This window comes from Carassius gibelio, chromosome B10 (assembly GCF_023724105.1).
Source record: "Carassius gibelio isolate Cgi1373 ecotype wild population from Czech Republic chromosome B10, carGib1.2-hapl.c, whole genome shotgun sequence".
NCBI classification, from domain to species: domain Eukaryota; kingdom Metazoa; phylum Chordata; class Actinopteri; order Cypriniformes; family Cyprinidae; genus Carassius; species Carassius gibelio.
In genome coordinates, this window is record NC_068405.1 from 14,922,170 (window position 1) to 14,948,457 (window position 26,288).

General features: G+C 37.0%; 2 protein-coding genes across 2 annotated transcripts in view; both read left to right on the top strand.

The window, feature by feature from the left end:
* The first annotated feature begins 718 nt into the window (after positions 1–718).
* Positions 719–17,196, top strand: LOC127965881 (EH domain-containing protein 1). Its single transcript, XM_052566587.1, has 5 exons — positions 719–1,515; positions 4,739–4,836; positions 14,910–15,322; positions 16,063–16,227; positions 16,481–17,196. Exons 1-5 carry the CDS (start codon positions 1,115–1,117, stop codon positions 17,000–17,002), a joined length of 1,599 nt encoding a protein of 532 aa, XP_052422547.1. The 5' UTR covers positions 719–1,114; the 3' UTR covers positions 17,003–17,196.
* A 3,217-nt stretch (positions 17,197–20,413) lies between these two features.
* The window catches only part of cxadr (CXADR Ig-like cell adhesion molecule), a 71,178-nt gene continuing 65,303 nt past the window's right edge, over positions 20,414–26,288 (top strand). Inside the window, exon 1 of the mRNA XM_052566588.1 lies at positions 20,414–20,633. Within this exon, the coding sequence (XP_052422548.1) occupies positions 20,582–20,633 (52 nt within the window). The 5' untranslated portion in view covers positions 20,414–20,581. The remainder of the gene's footprint in view (positions 20,634–26,288) is intronic.

The following is a 26,288-nucleotide window of genomic DNA, read 5'->3' on the forward strand; positions in this document are numbered from 1 at the left end:
TGTTGAAGTTCTTTTAATTACACTTCTGTTTTTGTGCTTACCTTTTTTGGCTGGCGACCATTTAACATTTTTTTTACTGTTTAATTACAGGTCATTTTACATTAATTTGTAAGTAATTTAAGAAAAAAGAAGAAACACTGTATAAAAATACAGTACTATTTCTGTATAAAAAGTTGAATTACTGTAATTAATTGTAGTGTCATAATATTTAATTTACAGATGCCATTGGTAATATTAAAGAAATTTTGACTACAATTTTAAATAAAAGAAAACAAAGTAAAAAAAAAATCAGTTATTTTTTTACAGTGTAACTCAGTACACTTAGCAGGTTTTTAAATTTATATATATACATACACACAAACACACACACACACACACACACACACACATAAGTAGGCCTAACAAAAAGAAAACAAGTATAGAATAGAAAAAGAACAGAGAATGCTAGAGTTAGTATATATAGTATGGAATGAGGTAAATGTCTATGAAGTTATTAATTCGTTAATTTATTAATTCGTTTTGTTGTTTGAATGCCAGCATTTTATCAATTCATCATTAAAGAATAGTTGCAAGATATAATGCAGCACACAGATTAATAAATATAAACATTGTTTCTTTGTTAGAAAAAGAAAACAAAAAACAAGGTTCGTGTTTCACAAAACCCACATTTGGGCAGGGTGACGCCTTTTATTTTGGAAGTTCCCTGGAGTTCCGGTAGTAATATAGTGGGGCGCGAGCTCGCGGTGTCACGCGCAGAGAGCTGCTCGTCTCGGGCTGTGGGACTCTAGACTAGAGAGCAACAGCGCTGCCTCTCCAGCGGGTATAAAAGAAACCAGTCTGCTGCAAGGTCGCGACTGAAGAGTCAGCGAACGTCACTCTGATTCACAGAAACAGGCAAAGTCCGAAGAAATCAATTGAGTGAATATAAAGACAGCAGTTAGTTGAACAGCTGACGGGACCGACCCACCACGCTGGCCGTCCGACGCTGGACACCGGACCGTTGATTCATCCCAACCGCTGGATTAAACTGTCTAGAACCAGAGAAGATTTTTACACAACGCCTAAAGTTTTTTTTCCCTTTAAGTAAAACGCTTTATTTTAAACACTGTGAAAGATGTTCCGCTGGGCGAACAATGACGGAAAGAAAAAGGACCCCGAACTGTTTCAGACGGTTTCTGACGGGCTGAAGCGACTCTACCGGACCAAACTCTTTCCCCTGGAAGACACCTACCGCTTCCACGACTTCCACTCTCCGGCTCTGGAAGATGCTGATTTCGATAACAAGCCCATGGTACTTTTAGTGGGCCAGTACTCCACGGGGAAAACCACTTTTATTCGGCATCTGATGGAGCAGGATTTCCCCGGGATGCGCATAGGCCCCGAGCCCACCACCGATTCATTCATAGCGGTGATGCACGGGGACCAGGAGAGTCTCATCCCGGGCAATGCTTTAGTGGTTGACCCCAAGAAACCCTTCAGAAAACTCAACGCCTTTGGAAACGCTTTTCTGAACAGGTTAGATCCTCATTAATTTTTAATAAACTTTTTTTTTCGTTCTTTTTGTAAAAATAGACTAAAACAGTGTTTACATTAATGATCTGTCATTGGCGTCTTTATCTTAGGTTTACTTTGCTGAGGGTTGCAGCTGTTTGGGTGTTGTTTTCCTGAATGGTCAAGAGGTTGTCAAGTTTTGTGCTCATATGAGTTTAGGATTACTTTTATAATATACAATAATAAATGGAAACGTCCAAAAAAAAAAAAAAACCTAGCCATCAGGGTGAAGAGGGTGTCTATGCTTAACTGAAACTGAAATCTCTTGCACTTTTGTAAGTCTATGCAGGGGTTGGCTGCTAGTGATTGTATTGCAAGGGTGGAGCTTTTGGAAGTAGTAAAAGTTCAGCATATGTCTGTATATTTTAAGACTAAGTAAGATTGGTCTTATTCTAATCCACACAAACCTTTGTTAGCTTACACTTCTAAATGTAGTTGCTGTCACACAGCTTTAAGGCATTTGAATCTGAGATTTAAGATTTAAATTTTTACTGTATACAAGTAAAACATGTTTTCTCATTGTATTCCGATTATTGAGGATATTAAGACCATATTTTGTGTGCACTCAGCTTCTTACTCATTATTTTTTGTTTCCCCCTTCTGAGAGAAACGTCAGCTGACACTGGTTTTGACAGCTGCTGAGGCCTTTAGGGGTCTTTTTTTTTAACAAGCTCTTGGGAATGAGGCCCTCTATAAAGAAGGCTATGAAGAGAGAAGATTTGGCATGTACAATGGTATATCAGTTCAGGTCGCATAAGCCACTTTCACACTGCGATTCCGGAAAATACACGGGTAATGTGTCCCGGCAATTGTTCCCGGGTCGGTAGATTTTGCCCCTTTCACACTGCCAGTGAAGTGATTACCCAGAATATGTTCACACACAACCCGTAAAGGTCCCGTAAAGACACATGACATCCAGGTTATCATTAAATATATCCGCTGTAGTGCATTTCGTACTTAGCTGAGCGGGTGTGTCTTCTCTCAAGTACTAGTACTACACTTTTCCTTTGTGCTGCTTGTAGATAAGAAGACTTCCGGAGCTTTACAAAATGCCCCACTTAACTGGAACCTCAAGCTGGTCAATGCTTGAATAAGAGGGATCAGATGCACAGATCCCATTCACATCCAACAGGCCAGGGCTGGCAGAATGAAGAGTTTATTCCACAAAAATTTCATTTGAAAGAAAATCTGGTAATGTTTTCAGTTTGTGCAATGAGTAGGAGGAGAATAGTTAAAGTCTGTATTTCATTCCTCCTCCCTCCCTGAACTCACCTTGACGGTGTGTGTCATCTTAAGGTCAAATCAAGGTTTCTTGAGAAGAGCAGTGTATTTTCATTGCAGCAATGAACTGATGTGAGACATTTCTGTAGGTGCTGCTCTAGTCGTTAAAAACAGGATTTTAGTGTTTCGGCAGCTTATCTGAGTGATATTTTTTTTATAGGTTATTAAGAGATAAAAAAGGACAGACTCAGGACAGATAATGGACAGATAATCAGAGGAACTGACTCTGCAATTTCACTCCCAAAAGTGTCCCCACTTTGCAAATCTCTGATCCCAGCTTCCTTTATATTCTGCTCTTTATTGCTTATCAGCATGATTTTTTCCATCCCAGTGTTTTCACTCTGACCTTGCTGGAGAGGTTCAAAGGTAGATTGAAGGTCACTGACGAGGTATCAAGGTTGTGTTTGTGTGTGTGCCTTGTGACCACTGAATTTCATTATGCTATATTACCCCTGTTTCAGTAGTTCAGTAATACATGGATGCCCCACCTTTGTGCTGTTGTCTCCACTCTCCCTGCTACTCCTGACTGTGTAACTTGAGTATTCACTTTCTCCTATTCAGCTGCTTTCAGCATTTTTCATAGGCTCTGGCCTGTTGTGAACCATATCACTGATTCTAGATTGTGTAGTGTTTGTCAAACTGTTTTCCCAAGATCAAAAGTCAAATATATGCATGCATAAGCCCTAAATGGCGTTTTATCCTCTACTAAGCTGAAGATTCATTTACGGTTATTGCTGAGGTTGATGGTGCTCTGGTGTTATGCAACAAACTGTACACCGTTACTGCTGTCTACCTCGCTAAACAGGTTTTTTCTGAAATCTACATTATCTTTGTGTAGCCAACTTGATTTATGTGCTTATCAGCTTGGTATCTGAATTTTATGTACACAAAGAGTCAGTAAACATGGCAATAACATGATTTTTTTTTTTTTTTGAGGTGTACTTGGGACATAAAGTCCTGGAAGGATCTGGCATTTCAAATATATCTTGAATAAACTAAAATGAGGTTGAGAAATTACTCTCACTGAATATTACATCAGCAAAGGGGAAAAGGGTTTCTTCAAATTTGTTGTTTCTTTGGGGACTTGTCGTGGAGGATATGTTGTGCTGATATGTAGTCAGTCTTGAAGAAAAAATATTAATATCTTTAAAAGAAAATCATAAGTAGTGTATAAATTAGCATTGTGCAGGAAGTGAATTTTAACCAGCAGGATGTTTACAGAACCTCTGAAGCCTGATTTCAAAAGGTGAAGTGGTTGAATGCAGGTTAGTATTAGTTAAATGTCCTCATTTAACCTCAAAATGTTATTTACTGTTCAGTTCTTGGAAATAAAAGTACATTTGTTCAGTTGGATTTCTGGATACGTGCAAGGAAGCATGTATCCGTTTTGGCCCTGAATACTAGGATTTACACTTCAAAACATTAGCCGAAATGACACAAACTGTCTTTGTCAACTGGCAGCAGGTCTTACAGTGAGTGGAATGCAAGGAGAAGGGAAATGTGGGATACGATTGGCAGTAGTGAAGGTAGCAGCATGGAAGGAGTGAGTGATGGCTCACTTTCTGGAAAAATTAAATGCAGGGAGCAAGTAAAATACACAAGTGGGAACACAGTGGTAGGGGAGCTGAAGATGGTTATTGCATTGCATTGCATGCAGACACATTTTAAACACATGAAAATCATAGCATATGGGTTGGCAAATAATTAAGGAACACATACTGTATAAAGATAAGCTGCAAGCTTTTGGTAATGGAAAAGTTGAGTAAAGTGCTGGGATGATAAGATTTGGCTAGTGAGAAGGGAGTTCCTTCCAAGCAATCATCTTCCACTAAAAACAGTGCTGCAAAATCACTAGGTCTGGTTTGAAATGTTTGTCCATTTTCAATGTGTAATCTTCTTTTCACAGGTTTGTATGTGCTCAGATGCCAAATCCAGTGTTGGACAGCATCAGCATCATAGACACTCCTGGAATCCTGTCTGGAGAGAAACAGCGGATCAGCAGAGGTCATTTTTTTATTATTATTATAATTTTTTTTATTTGAATACTTTTTATAATTACCATATTCACTTCTCTAACCGTTACCCTGACTTTTCTTCCCGGAGTTACCACAACTATTAATACAAGCTTCATTTACATAGACAGCTGTGAGTGTGTAGCACTTGTTCTAGGCAAAGGAAAGGAGGTTAATTCAGTTAGCATTTGCATTATGGGAGTCTAAAGAGGGAAGTATTTTTAGTTCTCCTGTTTATGTTAGAGCAAAACAAACTCATGCTCCTTCCACAGCCATTTTTCCTGTAGGAAGGAAGGGAAGTTTAAAACCTAATTAATCTACAGTAACAATGTGGACTGCCCATTCCCATCAAACATGATTTGGCCAGAATGATTGAGTCTTCACTGAAAGCAAAAGTGATGCAAAAATGGCCGAAATGGTCAATTTATCCTTTAGGCAGTGCATTTAATAGTCAATCGAGCACTGCTGTTGATTTATTCATTTTAATATATAATAATTTTTTTTGCCTGTGTTTTTCTATTTATTATTTAAAATTTTTTTTTAAGCTTCCCTAGAAGTATACTTGACTAGTCTGGACCTGTTACAGACAAGGAAATTACAGTGGAGCATGTTGGTATGTTGTTTATTCCCAAAAAAAACAAAAAAAAATCTAAGAGCACATTGTGTGTGGAGGTAACCGGTGTCACGCTGAGGACTTTTCCTGTGCTTGTCTATCTGCCGTGGCGTGTGTGTGCGTGCGGGCCTCTACGTTCCTTTCCCCGAAGACCATGTAAATGTGATCAGAGGGTGAGTGGCATCTACAGATAACATTCTGACAAAGAGGGGGACAACTCAGGCCAGGAAACAGACTGAGAACTGGGAGGGTGCGGTAAAGATGACTGTGTGAATGCTTCCATGTTCAAAGATTCAGTTATGTGTTATTGAGTCTGTGTGTGTGAGTGAGTAGATGTGTTGTCGCACACTGTTATTTTTCTTGAAGTGGCTTTCCTGCTGTCTGCACTAGACAGTCAAAAGCATGCTTGCAAATTGTAATTTGTTCTTTTAACATCATGTATCATTGCAATGATGATTTTTTTGGGAAAAGTTTTATTTTTTTGCGTGATTTTGTTTTTAAATGCCACATACCATGATATTCTTTGAGTATGTTTGTGTACCATATAAATACCATGTACAAGATTATGATAATCATTCAATACTATGGTATGCATCACTGTAAGATGGTGCAAACGCATACTTTTTCTTGTATAAGGGAGTGATCTGGTGAAGAGATGGATATGGGAGAATTGCTTCTGAACTCCATGAGCGTGTGCAGACATGAGTAAATGGTCCTAACCATATGTCGTATATAGCCTCTGATAAGCAACTCTTCCCACCAGAGCTTGGCAGTTCCTTGGACAGGTGTAAAAACATCATTAGTGTATGGCAAAAGTATTTCTAGGCTGATACTTGGCGTCTGAGATCATAATATATGAGATGCATCCCATGTACTGCACACTGAACTTACCCTCGTGATTTTTTTAACGTATTAACGTATTTTTTAACGTTGCTCATTAAATAAGCAAGAGAGGTAACATCAGTGGCCAGGGTTACACTCTTTTTGCTGCCCTTTTCCCTCTTCCTCACAGAATGAAAGTCACAAAGATTGATAGTGATGATTGTGTGGTTGCTCAAGGAATTCAGAGATACAGCAAAGGGTCACCTGCTAGTCACCACAACGATTCTGTTGTATTAGATGCACATGAAATGTTGAGATTTCTTTCATCATTCTTATGATATGTGAAATGAAGTCTTGTGCAAAACACTTAGAGAGAATCAAATAGATAATCATTGGACTCTGTCTTTTACACACTAGGTAGCCTACTCTCTGAAACACAACAAGTTTGTGATTTAAAATGTTGCAATTTTTTTTTTTAAGCACCAGAATTGAAATTAAATAAATCATCAGTTCAAAATAAAATTGTTACTGAATATTTTTGTCAAAATGTGCTCTACTAAATAGTTAACAGACCAGTTAAAAAGGTTAAATAATTTATGAAAGTGTGACTTAACTATAGAAATGCTCAAACAAGAACTAGACATGCATAACTTACTTACATGTATTCATTCCATGCATGTTTTTATCATCACAATTAAAAGCATACTTTTCAGTTGTTTGGGTTATTTCCCATTATAACAATAAATGGTTTTTTTTCCACCCATAAGTTATTCTCAAAGCTTGTGGTACGTATGGAAAGTGTTTCTTCACCAGAAACGTTTATTTAAAGATTCCGTCTCTATTGTGTTCAAAGCTTCCTCTTTACCAATGTTACAGTAATTGAATGCTATCAGAGGGAAATGTGAGGAAAGTCCTGCTAGTGTTATTATCTAAACATGGAAAATGTGAGCATTTGACTCTCATATCAAGTACATAGGAAGAAAAAGCATTTAATTGGCAAGAAACACGCACATCCTATCATTCAGGTGAAAGTGCTAGTCATCACCGGGTCATGGACTGTAGCATGGCATAAAGCCAGGGCTCAGTTGGATGGCATGTGTGAATAATACAACAGCAATAAGTTTAGAAGGAAATCTGGGCCTGTCTGAGGACGATGGGATGATCGGTTATGTAACTGATCTGAAAAACATGGATATATTTAGCTAGGAATGACAGCTATTTGGTCAACTAGCCACATTTATGCAGTTCTTTGGAAGTGAATGAGCATGCTCCCTATTTTAATGTAGTCCTTTTCTTACTCCGTATTTGATTTTCTACATTTTGTAGTTTGTCTTTTATTATCTCCTCCCACTTCATTCTTCACAGCAATATGGTTTCCATCTTAGATAATATTAGATTATCATTAGTACAGATCAGTGAATCACAGAGGACTACTTGCATGTCACAAACTGTAAAATATAATTGCTATACTATATAATAGTATTATTACTAATATGTATATGTTTTTGTTCTTCGTTTGAAAAATTTACTAAATTCTAACCTTTCATTGAAGTAAAGCAAAATATGATTTTCTCCAATGCATGTTGGCTACAGTTATTGGCATTCAATTATTGCGATGTCCTTTTCCCAAGATAACAGTTCTGAGTTTTCTCCTATAATGCCTGAAGAGTTTGGAGATCACCTTACACGAGACCAGAGACATCCCTTCATCAAGAATCTCTCCAGATCCTTCAGATTCCTAGCTCCATGTTGGTGCTTCTTCTCTTCAGTTCACCCCACTCATTTACTACAGGGTTCAGGTCAGAGGACCAGGACGGCCATGGCAGAAGCTTCATTTTGTGCTCAGTGACAGATTTTTTGGATCAGTCATTGTCCTGGTGGAAGATCTAAACATGGTCCATTATAAGATTTCTTATATAGGCAGTCAGGTTTAGATTTTTTTTTAATCTGTTGGTATTTGATAAAAGCAAGGATAATTTTTCATGAAACCATCCTGAACAACATGTGATTTAGGGGCTGTTTGCTATGTTTTTTTTTGGCTTTCTTTCCCCAAGTCTCAACTAATCTCTGCAATTCTCCAGCTGTGATTATTGGGCAGTCTTTGGCCACTCAAACTCTTCTCCTCAGCGTGCATTAGGACGGCATGGACGGAAACATGTCCTCTTCCAGGCAGGTTTGCAGGTTTCTTTAGTTGATTGGAACCTCTTAATTATTGCCCTGGTGGTGAAAATGGGGATTTTAAATGCTTTAGCTGATTTCTTAAATCCACTTTCTATTTTGTGATGCTCAACAAACCTGTTCTGCACATAAGAACTATATTCTTTGGATTTACTTCTTGTGATGGCTGATTAAGTGAATTTGACCTTTTGTGTTTCTCATATTTATAATCCTGTGGAACAGGAACTCATGGCTTGACAATTTCATGTTCATAATTACTCTGGTGTGCTTATGCAATGAAATAATTTTTATTTTTAATAAATTTGCAAAGATGTTAAACTTTTTTTTTTTTTTTTTTTGCTTTACGTTTATGGTGTATGAAGTGTAGATTGATGTGGAAAAAATTCATTTAAAGCAGTTTAATATAACAAAATGTGAAAAAATGAAGGGGTATGAATCATTTTGCAAGGCACTGTGTGTGTGTGTGTGTGTGTGTGTGTGTGTGTATACAAAATATATAAAGAGTTTAGTTTAAAAAAAAAAAAAGTAAAAAAGTTTCCTACAAAATCAGTATTGTATCTGCTTGTACCTGCTTTCCTATAGTCTGTATTCTTCCGACTATTTTGTAGTAAGAAATGAATATACTTAGGGGAAATGTATTGGAGTAAAAGTATACATTTTAATTAGGAAATGTAGTGGAGTAAAAGTTGCCTGAAATATAAAAACTCAAGTACAGATACTTCCAAAAAAATACTTAAGAACTGTAACAAAGTTTCTAAAAAAAAATTTTTTATAGCCGCCTTATGCATATAATAGTCAACAAAACAGTCAACATATGAACTTTAAACTTTATTTTTTAATTTATTTATTTTTTTTACATCGATTCACACATTCCATGGTGATTCTTTGTTAGAACAATTTTGCACTGTCTGTCCATGTCTTAAACTGGGTGGTGTTCCACGGGGCTCTATTCTTGTACCTCTCCTGTTTACTGTACACGGTGCCTGCATTAATTCTCCATGGCTGAGTAGCCTTGGCTGTGTGTTGAATTTCTTCACTGATAGCATTCCATTATGCTTTACTATATAGACTTAGGTTAATAATTACACTGTTCATCTTGTTTTTTTTATTATATCTGAAATCATATCTGTTGAGAGTGAAGAACCTCTTATGTCCATAGGCTAGATTAGGTGGCTGTGAAGTTTTCCGCGCAAGCATTATGTCTTTTATTATAATCTTCTGTGTAAAGGAATATTACTTTACACAGTAGGTTACTTGTTACTTAACTTCACCGTGATAGATCCTTTGAAAATGTGCTGTTTACAGAGATCATTATAGCGGATTTCAGATTTCTACATTCTTCCCCTCCCTGTGCTTTCCAGGAATTTGTGGAGGTGCCACATTTAAATGGGCTGGTACTGGAAATGGATAATTTCCTTCCAAGCACAAATGAATGCACACATCTTTTCCAGGCCCCCTCCCATATTCTTCACATTTATGCAGCTGGTATATTACAATGAAAAGTATGCTTTAGTTTTCAAAGGTAAAAAAAAAGAGATCAGTGGGTTTGAAGACTTTTATCAAATACAGATGATCTATACTGGATCAGGATTAAGGGTGAAAAAACTAATATCAGTTATCATGAAGGCATGGGTTAATACTAGTTAAATTAAATTAATAGCATCAATAGTGCAGTGGTCCTGGGGTCTGTAATGTCAAATGTTTGATGTGTATTACAAAGAGAGACTTTTGAAGAGTAGGCTATTTAAGTGTATTGTAATGTATTGTCAAACTTTTATTGTTATTCATATTTAATGTTAAGATGAAACTGCAAGAAATTTCCATGTCAAAGCTGTAAGGACATTTAATCATTTTACATTGTCATTTTGCAGACGCTTTTATCCAAAGCAACTTGCAATACATAATACGAAAAACATAAAGCAATTCTTCTTAAAGAGGCAAACAGACACAGGAAGTGCTCATAATACCAGGTTTCAGGCATTGTTCAAATAAGTATAACAATAGAAAGGGAAGGAATAAAGGAATAAAAATCTGTTTATTTTTTTATTTTTTTTAGGATGAAGTCTCAGTTTTTAGTTGTCGCTCAGCATTCCGAATAGGGGTGGGAAAATCATTCCACCAGCCAGGAATGGTGAACGAGAATATTCTGAAAAGTGATTTTGAAGTTCTCTGTGATGGTACCTCGAGGCATCGTTCACTAGCGGATCTCAGACTTCTGGACGGGATGTAGATTGGTAGTAGTGATTTGAAGTAGGCCGGATGCTGAACCTGTGGCTGTTCTATATGCAAGCAACAGTGTCTTGCACATGAACATGGGTTCTTTTGGGCTTGTTGAAGACCAGTCATGGTGCTGCTTTCCGAATCATTTGTAGATGTTTGATTGTGCTTTTTGGAAGTCCCGTCATAAGAGGATTGCAGAAGTCCAGCCTAGAAATGACAAGGGCTTTTCTATTTGTGCAGCATGCTCTTTATAAAGGGCCTGATCTTTCTGATGTTGTGCGACGCAAACCTGCAAAATCGAGCAGTCTTTGCAATATGGTCTTTGGAGGACAGTTGGTCATCAAAGATTTCACCAAGATTTATGACAGAAGTTGATCGGATAATTGTAGAAGAACCAAGCTGGATGGTGAAATCATGCTGTAGAGTTGTAGTGACAGGGAAGACAAGAAGCTCAGTCTTTGCTAGGTTGAGCTGTAGGCAGTGCTCTTTCATCCAGGCCAAGATGTCCGCCAGGCAGCCTGAGATCAGTGCCACTATTGCTGGATCATCTGGTTGAAATGAGAGATAGAGCTGTGTGTCATTAGCATAGCAATGGTAGGAGAAGCCATGTGCCTGTATGATGGGACCCAGTGATGTAGTGTATGTAGAGAAGAGGTCGGGTCCAATAACGGGTCCCTGAGGAACCCTGAATGATCTACCAGTAAGATGGCATTCAAACCAGTGAAGTGGAATCCCTGTGATGCCGAGTAGGGCTGTGCGATATTGTGAAAATATCTAATTGCAAATTTTTTTATTTATTTTTTTGACACCTATTGCGATTGAGTATGTATCAGTCTTTGCTTTCATCTTTCTCTGCTTAAGTCTGCAAAATCTCTTCAAAACATTCAATTTTCTTCCCCTTCCCCCCACCACTTATATAACAGCTGATGATTTCGCCACATTCTTAACTAGAACAATCAGTGAACAATTCTCAGCCCCACACACACTGGACCACAAACCAACCACACCCACTGCCATGACTCCCATCTTCCCCTTCTGTCCCCTCACTGAGGCAAAAGTATCACAACTCCAGACATCCACATGCCCTCTAGACACAATCCCTTCACACCTTCTCCAAGCAATCTCTCCTACACTCTTACCAGCACTCACACACATCATCAACACATCTCTCCACACAGGCACCTTCACCACTGCATTCAAGCAGGCAACAACAATGCTAAAACTACATTAAAACTTCTCTTATAGACAGCTATAGGGCTGTAATGATTCACTTGTTTTCTTGATGCAATCGATTTAAAACGTTAAGAATCGAATGAATCACGATTTTTTTTCTATAGCAATTCAATGGTTTATCCATATATACACATTAAATTACTACAAGGACAAATTAAAGGAGACATTGAACAGTGTTTGTGCCCTCGCATCTCTCCTTCACGTGCTCCATTTACCTCCTGTGTCTGTCACATGATTGCACTTGTGTTCCGTTCATCTCATGGACACATTTATTGTGTGATATTTGCGGCTGATGTGTGATCACATTTATTGCATGGATGGAGCAAAAATTTAATTGTCTTTAGTGTCGCTGTCCATAACATATGCCTTCCCATACCATAACCCCACCGCCAACATGGGCCAGTTGATCCACAACATTGACATCAGCGACACCATACACGGCACACAAACTCCACATTTTAGAGTGGCCTTAGGCACACCTGTGCAATAATCATGCTGTCTAATCATAATCTTGATATGCCACACCTGTGAGGTGGATGGATTATCTTGACGTATCTTTTGATTTGTGCCATTGTAGATCTCCCCCAAACATCCAAACAAGTTTTTAGCAAAACACTCACGCGCTGCCGTCTGTCTCTTCTGTTGACCAGTCGCTTCTCCCAGTGTCATATCAGTTTGTAGCAATTCATCTGGTGTGAATTAGCTATAAAACCGTTGTCTGCTAAGCAACATTAACATCTGTTTTAGAAACGACTGCTACTTATTAATGTTATGAGCAAACCTTTTTGCAGAGATACTGCAGGGAAGGGTCTCCCATTACTAAACACTAAACCTTTTCAGTTAGTTTTTAGCATTAGATTATAAGTTGTTTCTAGGGTCTTACTTGAGGTACAGATTCCACTGTTAACCTTTATTAAAACCTTGTTAAATGAATGTGCGAGAGATTGTGGGTCAATGTCTGGATTTTATCTTAGTGGGAAGGAGGTAATATTTAAGATTAGCTCTCCATATACTGAGCCAAAGGTTTTTTTTTTTAAAGGACATTTGGTCCAACCCTCAGACCAGCTTGAACCCAAATGTCTATTTATGGGTTGTTGGTAATATCTTTGTGTTGGTTGTAAACTTTAAGTCCCAGTCTTGTATTAACTGTACATAATATGCGAACAACCGGCATCTTTGTGGACAACAAAAGGTAAGTAAATTAGTCTTGATAAAATTATCTTGATATTATCAATGTTGTGATTTTAATTTTCTTTTATTAATTGCAGCATTTATGTGCCCACTTGCACAGATTTTAGTGCAGGAACGAACATAATTAATATGGGGTGCTTCTGTAAACAAGGATATCCCATAGTTTACACAAGGATATGTTTTTTTGGAAAGTATTAGAATGAAAGCAAGCAAAGAACTGGAAAAGCCATATCATTAGGGAAAATGGAGTAAAATATCTTTCAAATGAACGTGAGCTACCACCATTATCACAGTCTTTACCAGCAATATTGATGTGTGTGTATATATACACAGTCAACTTATCAGTGTCTGATCTAAGTGTAGTTAAGATAACTTTAAACTCACAGAAAAGAAACTGCCAGAGAAAATAGATCATGCTGAAAAAGGATAATGATTTATATGCATAAAAGGCCTTTAATAAGCCGCCTTTTGTTGTTTATATACCCACAGTAAATACATAACTGCTGGGAAAAAGACAAACGCATTTTAAGTAGATATACCAAATAAGTTCAGGTCTTATGAGTACAGTGTATTTGCTTCTTTTCTTACATTTTGTTAAATTACATTTCAGTTTTTTTTTTTTCTATCTTAAATGATTTGAGGGCAGATTGAATTTTATCCTATGGATTATACCATTATATATTATAATTCAATAGACCTGCTTTATCAGTATTGCCATCAGTGTTGTGATGGATAACAGTGAATAGAGGACAGTCAGCCTTGAATCAGTGAGAAAACGCCCATGTTGGAATTAGATGCAGATTTCACATCCTGCTGACGTTGACACAACTGTTGTGAGCTGGGACGCATTCTTTCCTGCCTTCCACACACTCTCTACACAATCCAAACATAAATTGTTAACTTCTGTCTCTGTAACCAAGAGAGTTGGGCCAGAAATCCTGGGTTTAGCAAGTGTATAATTGCATATAGAGAAATCTCTGAAGATTAAACCTTTGGCCTCAAGATCACATAAGCAGCTTTTTGGCAAGTGACCCGAATTTGTGAAGTCCAGCTATATTTATGCTAACCCTTGTTGTAAAAATATGCATCCAGCTTGTGCGTTTGGCTTCTTGAAGACATCAAAATACCCAAGAGAAAATCTCTAACATTTCTTGTGGCGTACACATACTTTTTCCATTCGTTTCGTATCCCAGCATCTTAAATTTATTTTTGACACATCGTCATCTCCTTGACCACTGTCAAAACATTTTACTCAGGTTTCTATTGTTCCCTGTGTTTTTTTTAAAACCATTATGCAAGAAAATAACCAACCATGGGAGAGGAAGGATTGCCCGTGGGACAGTTTATAATTTTTCCTGTTTGTCAGCATGAGTGGATGTGATGTCAGTTTGGCTGTAGTAAACTTGACGCCTCTTCATCATTTTTTTTTTTCTCCTGTGAAAGGCCAGCTGTACTCCACCTTCATGAGCCAAAAGCATTGTCATGCAAGAGGACTGATGAGAAGGAGATGGGTTCTGTTATGTGAAGGGTTTACTACTTTCCGTGGACAGGAAAACCACATTTTATTTTATTTTGTATTGTGTTGAGTTTGCCTGTTTGTGGATTTGTGCTTGTTCGTGCCTAGTTGGTTTTGTGGAGTGATGTGGGCCAGATCAGGAAGTTCTAGGGTTACACATCTGCTCTTTATCTGGCTAGAAAGAGAAGTGTTGGGTTGTGGTTTTTCAGAGAGGCTCACATACACAAACAAGTTCCTTTTGCCATACTTTTTGATCATTTAATGTGAAAAAATGTCTCATCTCTGTTTGCAGGTTATGACTTTGCTGCAGTGCTCGAATGGTTCGCTGAACGCGTGGACCGCATTATTCTTCTCTTTGACGCACACAAGTTGGACATCTCAGATGAGTTCTCAGAGGTGATCCGAGCTCTGAAAAATCACGAGGACAAGATGCGGGTGGTGCTCAACAAAGCTGATCAGATTGGGACCCAGCAGCTGATGCGGGTGTATGGTGCCCTCATGTGGTCGCTCGGTAAAATTGTCAACACCCCAGAGGTCATCCGAGTCTACATTGGCTCTTTCTGGGCTCAGCCTCTCCTGGTTGCAGATAACAGGAAACTGTTTGAGGCAGAGGAACAAGACCTTTTCCGTGACATCCAGGGACTTCCACGAAATGCAGCGCTGCGCAAGCTGAACGACCTTATCAAACGGGCCCGTCTAGCCAAAGTAAGAAATTAAGCCTTTCATAGTTAGTTATTTTTATAATAAAGTAAGGGGGAGGGGGTGTTTTGGCACATACTTAAAACATTTAAAGTACTTTTTATGAATTTTGATTGAATTAGTAATCTGGTGTTTGCTGCCCTCATGTGATCACTTTATAAACCTTTCATGTGATCACTTAATTAGTGAAGTGATCACACAAAGTATGGTGACCCATACCCAGATCTTGTGTTCTGCTCGTCACCCATCCAAGTGAACACACACACAATCACCCAGAGCAGTTGGGTTTAGTACCTTGCTCAAAGGTCTAACTTCAGTCCTGGTATTAAAGCTGGAAGAGGGCGCTGGGCATTCATTCCCCCCATGGACAGTTCCTGCCAGACATGAGACTCAAACCCGTGACCCTTGACCCGTGACCCGTGACCTTTATTTTTAATATCTTTTAAAAATGTAATTTACTCCTGTGATGACAGCTGAATTTTCGGCTGAATTTTCAGCATCATTACTTCAGTCTCCAGTGTCACGTGATCCTTCAGAAATCATTCTAATATATTTATTTGATGCTCAAGGAACATTTCTTCTTATTATAAATGTTATGACTGTTTTTGCTGCATAATATCTTAATGTTGTCATTAATTTAATTGTTAAATTTTACAGAATGACAAATTGTTAACATATCCATATACACGGTAACACTTATTTTCAAATATTATATATGATGACAAAACCGTTTTCTCTAACTCTAGGTTCATGCGTACATCATCAGTGCTCTGAAGAAAGAAATGCCAAATGTTTTTGGGAAGGAGAATAAGAAAAAGGAGCTCATTGCTAACCTGGGTGAAATATATGCAAGGATTGAAAAAGAACAACAGATCTCTCCTGGTGATTTCCCTAAACTCAGTAAAATGCAGGTATGGTAATAGTCCCATCTCTCCCTGAAGATAATTTGAATGTATAATTTTTGTTGGGAGTTTCAAAGTACAATATGATAATAAAGTATACTTTTTTAAGAGCAGTCGTTTTATAACAGTTTAGACTTGTTTTATGAAATGGTTTTATTTTTATTTTAGTTATTAAGAACAGTTTTAATTTAAAAATATTGTCACACCCTGTAAGGATAGAAAATACCTTTTCTTTTTTCTTTTTTTTTGTCCTCATTATTAGGAAGTCCTCGCTGGTCAAGACTTCACTAAGTTTCAGGGACTGAAGCCCAAGCTTGTGGAAGCAGTGGAGGATATGCTGGCCAATGATATCGCCAAACTCATGACCCTCGTACGGCAGGAGGAGGCTGCCATGCCCAGCCAGGTGGTCCAGGGTGGTGCCTTTGACGGCACCATGAATGGACCCTTCGGGCATGGCTATGGAGAGGGTGCTGGTGAAGGCATTGATGAGCTGGAGTGGATCGTGGCGAAAGACAAGCCAACTTACGACGAGATCTTCTACACCCTGTCACCCGTCAACGGGAAGGTCTCTGGTGCCATGGCCAAGAAGGAGATGGTCAAATCCAAGCTGCCTAATAATGTTCTAGGAAAGATCTGGAAGCTTGCTGATGTGGATAAGGATGGGTTCCTGGACGACGAAGAGTTTGCCTTGGCTAACCACCTCATCAAGGTCAAACTGGAAGGTCACGAGTTACCTGCTGATCTTCCTGATCACCTTGTGCCTCCTTCTAAACGAGGACAGTAAACAATTTGGGAAAATAAATATTATCATTGAGCCAATCTTTGTCGAGGTTATGGATGTGGGGAGGGTCTGGAAGCGTAAAAACATATATAAACAACATTTTTGATATAATTAAACAATATGCATTAGCTACAGGAATCGAGCCAAATAGCTTTTAACTTATCTGTCAATACAGTTTGTCACCTTTGCTATTCTTATGTTCCATGTTTGTTTTTTGTTGTTGTACGATGGTATGGTGGCAGGGAGATAACTTGTATTAGAAAGAGGCATTTAATTGTTGCTTATCTTACACTGATGCTGCTTAACACTTAAAGCTATGCAGGGAGAAATAGGTCTGCTTGATTTTAAAACTACTTTAGCTTGGCTTATGTGTCCATATTATCTGGATCCTGTGAACAAAAGAGCTTTAAAACTTTACCATTTGGACTTTATTTTGACCACCTTTTAATGCTATAAATAACTATACTATAAACTATAAATGTAAAATGGTGCTGCATTCTTGTATGGTTTGTTTCAAAAGTTTCTATAACTATTCAAAAGAAGGATTCAAGATTTTATTTTTCACGTGCAAGTTATATAACATACAACAAGCAGTGAAATAAAAGTCTAGTGAAATGTTGGAAGTGTCTATGACAAGACATTCAACGGACAGATACTCCAGTATGATCTGTGTCTGTTGTAGCATCACTCATATTAGTTTCTGTCTGCTTTTGAGTGCCTCACCCTGCTATAATGTCTAACGCTTTTCTATAAGCTTCTCTATGAATACTGTTCATATGTATATATATATTTTTTTTTTTTGGTCTAGTTTGCATTTTTAAAAAAATGACCACAAAACTGAATTTTTACTTTTCTAAACCGAGTATTTGAGTAACTTATTTTTTTTTTTAATAAGTATTAATCCTCAAAAAAGGTGCAAATGACAATTAATCAAAAAATTATTTAGTACTTGTAGTACTGTTTTCATATCCTAATATGGTTATACTGAGAGTGTGTGTGTGTGTGTGTGTGTGAGAGAAACATACCTGAATTATGCCACGATTAAAAGCTATGTTGGGGCTGTGCCAGGCTTATGAAGGAGGAAAATAATAAGGCTTTGACACATAATGAGTTCAAAGGAGGAACAGTTGAGATATGAGATTCTGAAAAAGACTGTTTAAAGATGAGTGCTAGATTAAATGATGGTAAAGAGCGCTTAAGACTCTAGATTCTCTGTAGAATCAGCAAGGAAAATTAGAGGTTAAGATCTGATTTTGCATTGATGAGTAAAGTTATTACTTATACTACATTATCAGTGTTGGGGAGTTACTAATAAAATTACAATATAAATATAACTAATCTGTTTCTAATTTTTTTAAATAAAAAGTGTAATTCAATGACAGTTACTTATGAAAATGGTAACGATTACAAAGTGGGTTACGTATGAATACTTCCTCACACACACACACACACACACACAGATTTGGTTGATTTCTTTTCCAAATTGTACCGACTGCTTTAAAATTTGAGAAACCAATGTTTTAGGAGTTTAGGACACATGGCTATTATATATATATATATATATATAAACTTGGAAATATTACCCTCTCACCCACTCATTTGTTTCTCCACTAGAAGTATGTTATGTATGCCAAATACCACCCAGATAATTTGTCATTTATGGTATGATCAAAAAATGAATCTTTTTATCAACAGGTATTTAAAGATATGACTTGTAATATTAGTGAAGGTTTTGTTCACTGATAAACTTTTGACAGTTTCTTTTGTCAGTGGTTAAAGAGATGGACTTGTAACCCAAAGATTGGGGGTTCAAGTCTCAGTACTGGTAGGAATTGTGTGTAGGGGGGAGTGAATGTGCATTGCTCTCTTCCACTTCCAGTAACCACAAAATCAGATCTCATCAGCAGTTTTGTCATTTAGGTAAAAAATAATAATTTTGTCATTTTATGTTTTTATTTAAATAGTAAGTGGACAGGCAGCAAAGTGAGGGGTGGGGCTATTGGCACCAATGTAATTTGACATGTTAAGACTAACAACACTGTTCTGTGTTCTCATTTTAAATCTAAAGGTCAGGGCCCAAAGGACGACACTGTACAGAGTTTACTAGTGGTTTTATATAGTTATTCATAGCATGCTCTTATGGTAATTAAGACAGAATTTCCACTTTGCTGGGCAAACACAAAAACATAATCCAATCTCTGCAAAATTTGATTTGTTTCCATTACTCATGAAGGGAAGATGACTGGGTGGGTAAGAGCAAAAGATTTCAAAAGTCCAAAAATAAGGGCCACCCTAATGGTTATTTGATAACTTTTTTGTTTCCTATTTGAGTTTTTTTCCAAGGCATTGTTAAGTGTTTCCGGTCATAGCTATGCCAGGATTTGATTTCAAAACCAGTATCATAACTATTAAACTATATCTTATGATTTAAAATCTGTATTTAATCTCAGAATGATCTCAAGGTACAAAGAAGTGCTAAAGTCTGATTTTGTGGTGGCTGTGTTTTAAAATTAAATTATTATAATAGTAATTCTAGTGTCGAAGGAAGTCTGATGGTAATCAGTGTTGAGTACTGTAAGGTTAACCCTGCCTGCTTTAAACCTTTCAAATTGATTAAGAGTTAAAAACATTTGTTAGAAATTTATAAAAGTATTTGGTAGTGATCAATTACAGTAATATAGTATTTAAAATAAAATAGTTACACTACTTATTACATTTTAAATAGGATAACTTGTTATCTGTAACCGGCATTTTTAATACACTCAGTTCCTCCAATCAGAAACAAGTTAGAGATATGATACTTAATATACACTTGCTCTGTAGCATTTGCCCATGGAAAAGGAGCACAATTATTTCACCTCAGCAGAATTTTTCCACAGAAAACTGATTTTGAGGTATAAAAGTTACTTTTTGAATATACTGCATTTTTTTTCTGCCATCTAATGATTAGATGTCTGCAAATTTGAACTTCCATACATTTTATCTCTAGATTATTGAAAATAACATGAAAACTCTATACTAATACAGGTATGGCAAGTTGGCGTTTATATTTCATTATTTAGCATTATTAGACACTACAGCAGTAAAGTGATTACATTGATGTAGGCTTTTATTTGAGATACAGTGGGTTAATATGAATTTTGTGGGGGCAGTTGTAACACTGACTTCTTGTGATTATTTAATAGAATAGTCTTGTCCCTTATTAGTGAAAATATATCAATTGTATTGTCAATTAGTGCACCTAAGATGACAGGTTTATTTCAGTAGTCTGTGAGTAACAGCTGCCCCCGGTCTCCCCTAACCTTCCCGACACTACATTCATTCAATATGCGTCGATGTAAGGAGAGACTTGGAGCATGTGTACGCAAGAGGGCGTAAAAAGCCCTCAATGTTCTCCAGCTGATACCTCCGGAAATCACGTGAGCAGATTCCAGCAACAATCCACCTGCGCGAGCGAGCTGGTGGACTTCTGATGCTGTGCGAGACTGGCGAAAGAAGAGTGAACACGAATCATCACGAGTCGAGGGAAAAGTTGTTTTTATACCCACACCGGTTGCTAAATTGTAGCTTAAAAGCAGAGGAATGGATTTGAGGACGTCCTGCCTTTGTTTATTCAATATTATTCTCCTCGCAGGTAAGTTTGAATTTATATTTTTTTTTCCCGGAGCTCTGCGGGCTCCGTTTGCTCTCGCGCTTACGTTACCCTCCCTTAAAAGTTTTGTTTGTTTGTTCGTTTTTTTGTTATATACTTATTTCATTTTCATTCACCATTTAGATGTTGTTATATCAGAGTTTTATAAAGTTATAATTTCAGCTGTACTTTCTACTATAAACCAAATTGGCGACAGTAGTCAGTATAATCGACGTTTTTAGGATCTGTTAGAAGGAAATAAAAGGGTCACTAAATTCAGAATTATAAAATCTTACTACGGCGCTATTTAGAAACAACTAAATTTAATTAATTCTCATTTAAAACAACAAAAATGTTAATAAATATCTGTATTGTAAATGGGTTAATTTTTTTTTACTATAATTTATACAATAATGTTATTAAGCAGAATAGGAAAACACTACATTTACACTTTAAATATAATAATGCTATAACAGTACTTTATACATGCCTCTGATAGAAGTGTTACTTAAAAGTGTTATGCCCACGTTTAGAGAGTTACATTTGTATTTTTATTTTCATCGGAGGCTACTTCTCCTTAACAACAACCCAGTCCGCGAAGCGCAGTTTAAACAGCCGGGTTGTTTCATGATTTATATTAAGTCTTGTTTTATGCTGCTGTTGAACCAGTTGTGTTATTTCGGTTTTGTTTTAAAGGTCAGATGGAATAATTAATTTTCTAGAGTACGTTTCTTGAATATTTTTGTTAGTTGTTGGCAAAACACAATAGGCTTAACCGTCTTAAAGCCATCAAGAGGGGTTTCTTTCAGACTGCCATCTGCTAATGCAAGCTCCACTTGTGCCCCCCTTCTCAAGACGACTCCTCTAGATGTCTGAAACTGAGGTTGCTTAATTAACCAGCCTACGCATAAGACCTGATGTTGACTGATCAATTGGCTTGGAAAAGGCACAGTATTTTTAGAACTTTCTTTAGTTAACATTGATTTTGTGAGAGAGGCAAATGCTGTGTAGTAGTTAGCCATTTCTGGTCATTGACCAACTAGTTACGTTAGTGTTTCGTGGGAGGAAGGGAATGAGAATAACACAAGCATTAACACAGAAACCACCCACTCCTGTTTATTTCTCTTGAGTAACAACTGAAACTGTTTGTGCCATTTTGGTCAAAGGTTATAGTGTTCTTTAGATATAATTTCAGACTGCATAGCCTACAGACCAGCACAAGGAAAACAAATAAAAATGAGGAGGAGAAAGAGTTGCATGGATAGGGCGATGACTTTCCAGGCCACTGGTTACTGATAACTAGAGTTTAACAATAACAAGTTTTGTGTACACACTGCTTTTGTTTTAGTGCATATATGTGTGACCCCCACATGGAGTTCAGATATGGAATGTTAGCAAATTTGGTTATGGTGTTTATTCTGAGCCATGACATAGAATGCATTTTCTTATTACCGATGAAGACATTCGGGTATGTTTTCGAAGTCTTGCGTGTGACATTCATTCCTCCATGGTGTTAACCTGTCAGACTCATTACCATCACAATAGAATTTTGAGTTTGACATTTGTGTGCTCTGTGTCCTTCTCAGCAGACAGGGATGTTGTTTTGGTGCCGGCTACAAGGATATTTTTCATTCAAGGTGTCATTCTGTCATAACACAGATTATTCATAAAGGGAAATGGGAAATGTGAAGACATGGCATTTTCAAGTGTAATATATAGATGCTAGGGGTGGGCGATATAGTCTCAAAATTATATCACAATATTACAAGAATATTGGCAATAATGAGATTTATAAGGGGTGTAAGAAAATATTGATAAACATGAGTATTGCAATATTTTGTTTGGCGATACTGTATCCATTCTCAAAAATCCAATATAGATATTAAAAAAAAACATGGCAGTTGTTTCGTTTTTGTTTTCATATGCCGACGGCTAGATAGCAGTCTTAATCTCTGTCTTCATCTTTGAACTAGCATTAGACCAAGCCACTATCATTAGTTTTAATAGTTTACCGCCAGTAATGGAGGATGAATGAATTGTTCCAGTTACTGTTTCGGTGAACAAAGCTGAAGTGTGGCGTCATTTGGGCTTTTGTGGTAATGTCGGTCGGGTCACCTTGGTTCTGCCACGTCCTGTGTAAAGGGCCTTGAAATGCTCTTTATGGATTCCATAATCAAAGAGTTTTAGGATTTTAATTATTTCTTTCTGTGGACATTTAAAGCTTTCTATAGATATAGTCATCATGTCTGTAAGTAAAAAAGTTTTGGTTAATTTTTGTGAAGCGCTCCTGTTCATCACCGAAATGCAATGTTTTTGCACTCCCTGCTTTCTATTCTTGAGAATTTCTGTTCATGAATGGATGACCTTTGCACACATGTTGTTTTTTTTTTTTTTTTTTTACAATTTCTTGTTTTCTTGCAAAAAGGTCAGTGTGAAAGCGAACCGCAAAAAAAAAGTGTATTAGTGGACTTTCCTGGTGTGAATAAATTCTAAAGTAAATAATGTATTCTTCATATGCTGTTAAGCTACTTAAATATTTGTATAGGCCTACACATTTTGTAATTTTGTTTGTATATGTATAACAACATTTTTGAATCAATAGTTTTATATTTAGGCTATCCATTGTTGGTAATTTTGGCGCATGCATGGCTAAAAATTTGTATGAAGAAAAATGCTTTTCAGAACCAAGGCAAGTCTGTGTCTGTTTGCTAGTGTACTCCTAAATTTAGCCAGAAATAAGATAAGAAAATAATATATAAAATATTGAATATTTCTCTTCTGTGAAAATGGACTAAAATGTTGATGATTCAACCTGCACAGATTTTTGTTCAAATTAGATGTTGTCTAGAATAAGAATGCCCCTCCCCTAATACCAAATCACGGTTTGTGGCTGTAATGTCACTAAAGACTTGTGGATTTAATAGGAAATATGTGAATGCAGACTATCTTGTTTGATATTCATCTTTCAAGTAGTGTGAAGGGGTGTATTTTATTAAGAGCTTGCAAACTTTTCTCATTGAGACGAAACTCTTTCTTCACTGTCCAGTCCTGTAGTCTTTCCTGTTCTGCTCTATAGTCCCTAGTGTCCATTAAAGACATATTTTCAATAATAGCGTCCACAGGCTCTGACAGGCTTGTCCCTTCACTTAGACATTAGCCAGATGCCGTCAGACATCCCTGGTCAGTCAGCACTTTTATTTTGCTCCTCTGCTTGTGTATGTGCGCAGGCTCACTCATTCATGTCTGGCCCATGTTGTAGTATGCACTCAACTCCTCAATATTATCTGGTTCTCCTTTCTAAACTTTGACTCATACATGTCTTCAAAAGCCATTAAGGATCCTACAGGACCTTCCCATTCACAAGCGACTGAGTGTGGTGTCTTGTTTTAACCTCGTTTAAGGTCAGTATACTGCTCTGAAAACCTCCTCAACCTTGAGTAGACCCGTGCTGTAGTTACCTGATAAACATAACTACTCTGGAGACCCTGCCTGGAGAACGTTGCTAGGAGACCTATAGCACACGCAAGACCTTGGAACATGATTGTAGAAAATAACTACTTGGAATGCTTTTTCCTAATATAGACATTCAACAAAAAGTGGTAGACACCATTGGAAGAATTAAATCTTGGTTAAGTCGGTTTTTTGAGCTTGAGAATTTTATATATATTTTTCAAGACAAGTAGCCTACTGCTCTGAGGTCTCAAAAAGCAGAGTAGCAGGGTTTTTTAAAATATAGAAAATCAAATAGGAGTGTAAATAAGTTTACATTTTATTTCACTATTTACAGGGTATCTGCAAAATTTTTATAAATTTAAGGCAATTTATGACCCATTTCAACAGCTGCACTTGTAAAATTAACAGTATGAGTGGTGTTGGACAATGTTTATGGTAACATACTGTATTGAGCCATAAAATTAGATGATTTACAGTTCAGATACAGATTTTTACAAAAACAAAAATCTTATATAACAGCATTCAGCCTGTAGACCATTTTTATGAAAAGGGATAACTCAAGCATATAAATTAAGATGTCAATTTATAACTTATAAATATTACTGTCTTAATTGTTTAGATGTTTAGAAGGCATGTTAACTTCTTTCTCATTAACAGCTCTGAGTTAATGGAGAGGTGGCATTTTAGGAGTGCTGAAATATTGTGGTTTCCCTGGTAACGGCTGTACACAAAGCAGCTCTGTGCTCATAAATGCTGTTTTATCAGGAATTTAGGGTAAAATAAAAGAAAAATGCCAACGAAACATTTCTGAGGACAGCTGTCTCCTTTTCAGATACAAGCAAAAAGACAGCGCAGTGTTTTGACTTGACCATGACACCATTGTCTTTTGAAGTTTAATCTAGCCATATTGCGACTCTTATCTTTCCGTCCCCAACTAGAAGACATCTTGAAATTGTAATTATAAGATTTCTTATTCCATTTAACTTATTTCAAACTTTTTATAGCCTTAAGTTTGATACTAGATACTACTTACTTTAGGAGATTTTAAGGACCTGCGGGAGATCTGTATTTAAGATAGACCATCGGACAGAGTGGTGATACATTTTGGTTGCCAGATTGGAAAACACAAAAGTCCTAGGACGTCGGACTAGTGATTTTGCAAGCCCTGAACAGATCTTTCTGCGGTGAGTCAGACAGGTTTCAACCAAACTTGGTACATTTTACACATGGTTTATTAAAGGGGTTATATGATGGCATTTAAATTTTTCCTTTCTCTTTGGAATGTTCCAAGCTCTTGGTGCATAAAGAAGATCTGTAAAGTTGCAAAGACTAAAGTCTCAAATCCAAAGAGATATTCTTTATAAAAGTCAAACACGCCCACCCTTAAACACCTCGTTTAAACACACTAACATGTGTACATCACTGTGTGGGAAGATTTGCATAACGCTGCCCAAATGTTCACGCAAAGAAAGAAAGCGTAACATTTTCCTGTGGCACAAAGTCTGTTTCTATAAAGTGGGGCAGTTCCAACTTTGCAAGGACAGTCTGGCACTTCTGACTTACAGCCTGTAAGTACGTTTTTTATATTTAAATAATTTGCCAATGATTATTCAAAAGCTAGTAGGGCTGCACAATTAATCACATTTTTAATCGCAATTACATTTATAGATGCCACAATTACGTAATCGTTAAAAGCACCAATTAATCGTGCTTAAGATGTTTTTTTTTCTTTCTACGTGTTATCTTAAGGTTTTTTTTCCCATTATTATAATTTTGGTTTTAGTATAACATTATAATTCCATTGATATTTTTTAGAAGAAACCAATCTGATGTAAAGTTGACATTTGAGGCTTAATACTAAAAAGCACTAAAAGTTTTTTTAGTTAGAGCAACAATTATGATTTTTGTCATGACCATGTATCTCACACAGTATAGTAAGGGGCGTAAAATTTCCATCACATACTCGAAGCATTCAGCCAATCACAATGCACTTGATAGCCGGCCAATCGGAGCACACCTTGCTTTTTTAGAATGATGAGCTTTGTAAAAATTGATACGGATAAGCAGGGTATAGAGGAAAAACAATAACGTCCATTATATTGAAAATCTTAAACCGCATAAACTCATTGCATTACACCAAATACACAAAATGTTCTTTTAAGCAACATCATATGACCCTTTTTTTCCCTCTTGCCGTTGAATGTA

What these genes read in the sequence shown, in the direction of transcription:
- LOC127965881 (XM_052566587.1), top strand. Translation starts at nt 1,115, where the DNA reads ATGTTCCGCTGGGCGAACAATGACGGAAAGAAAAAGGACCCCGAACTG. An exon ending in AACGGGCCCGTCTAGCCAAA is followed by an intron (nt 15,323 to 16,062) that starts GTAAGAAATTAA and finishes CTCTAACTCTAG; the next exon opens with GTTCATGCGTACATCATCAG. An exon ending in CTAAACTCAGTAAAATGCAG is followed by an intron (nt 16,228 to 16,480) that starts GTATGGTAATAG and finishes CCTCATTATTAG; the next exon opens with GAAGTCCTCGCTGGTCAAGA.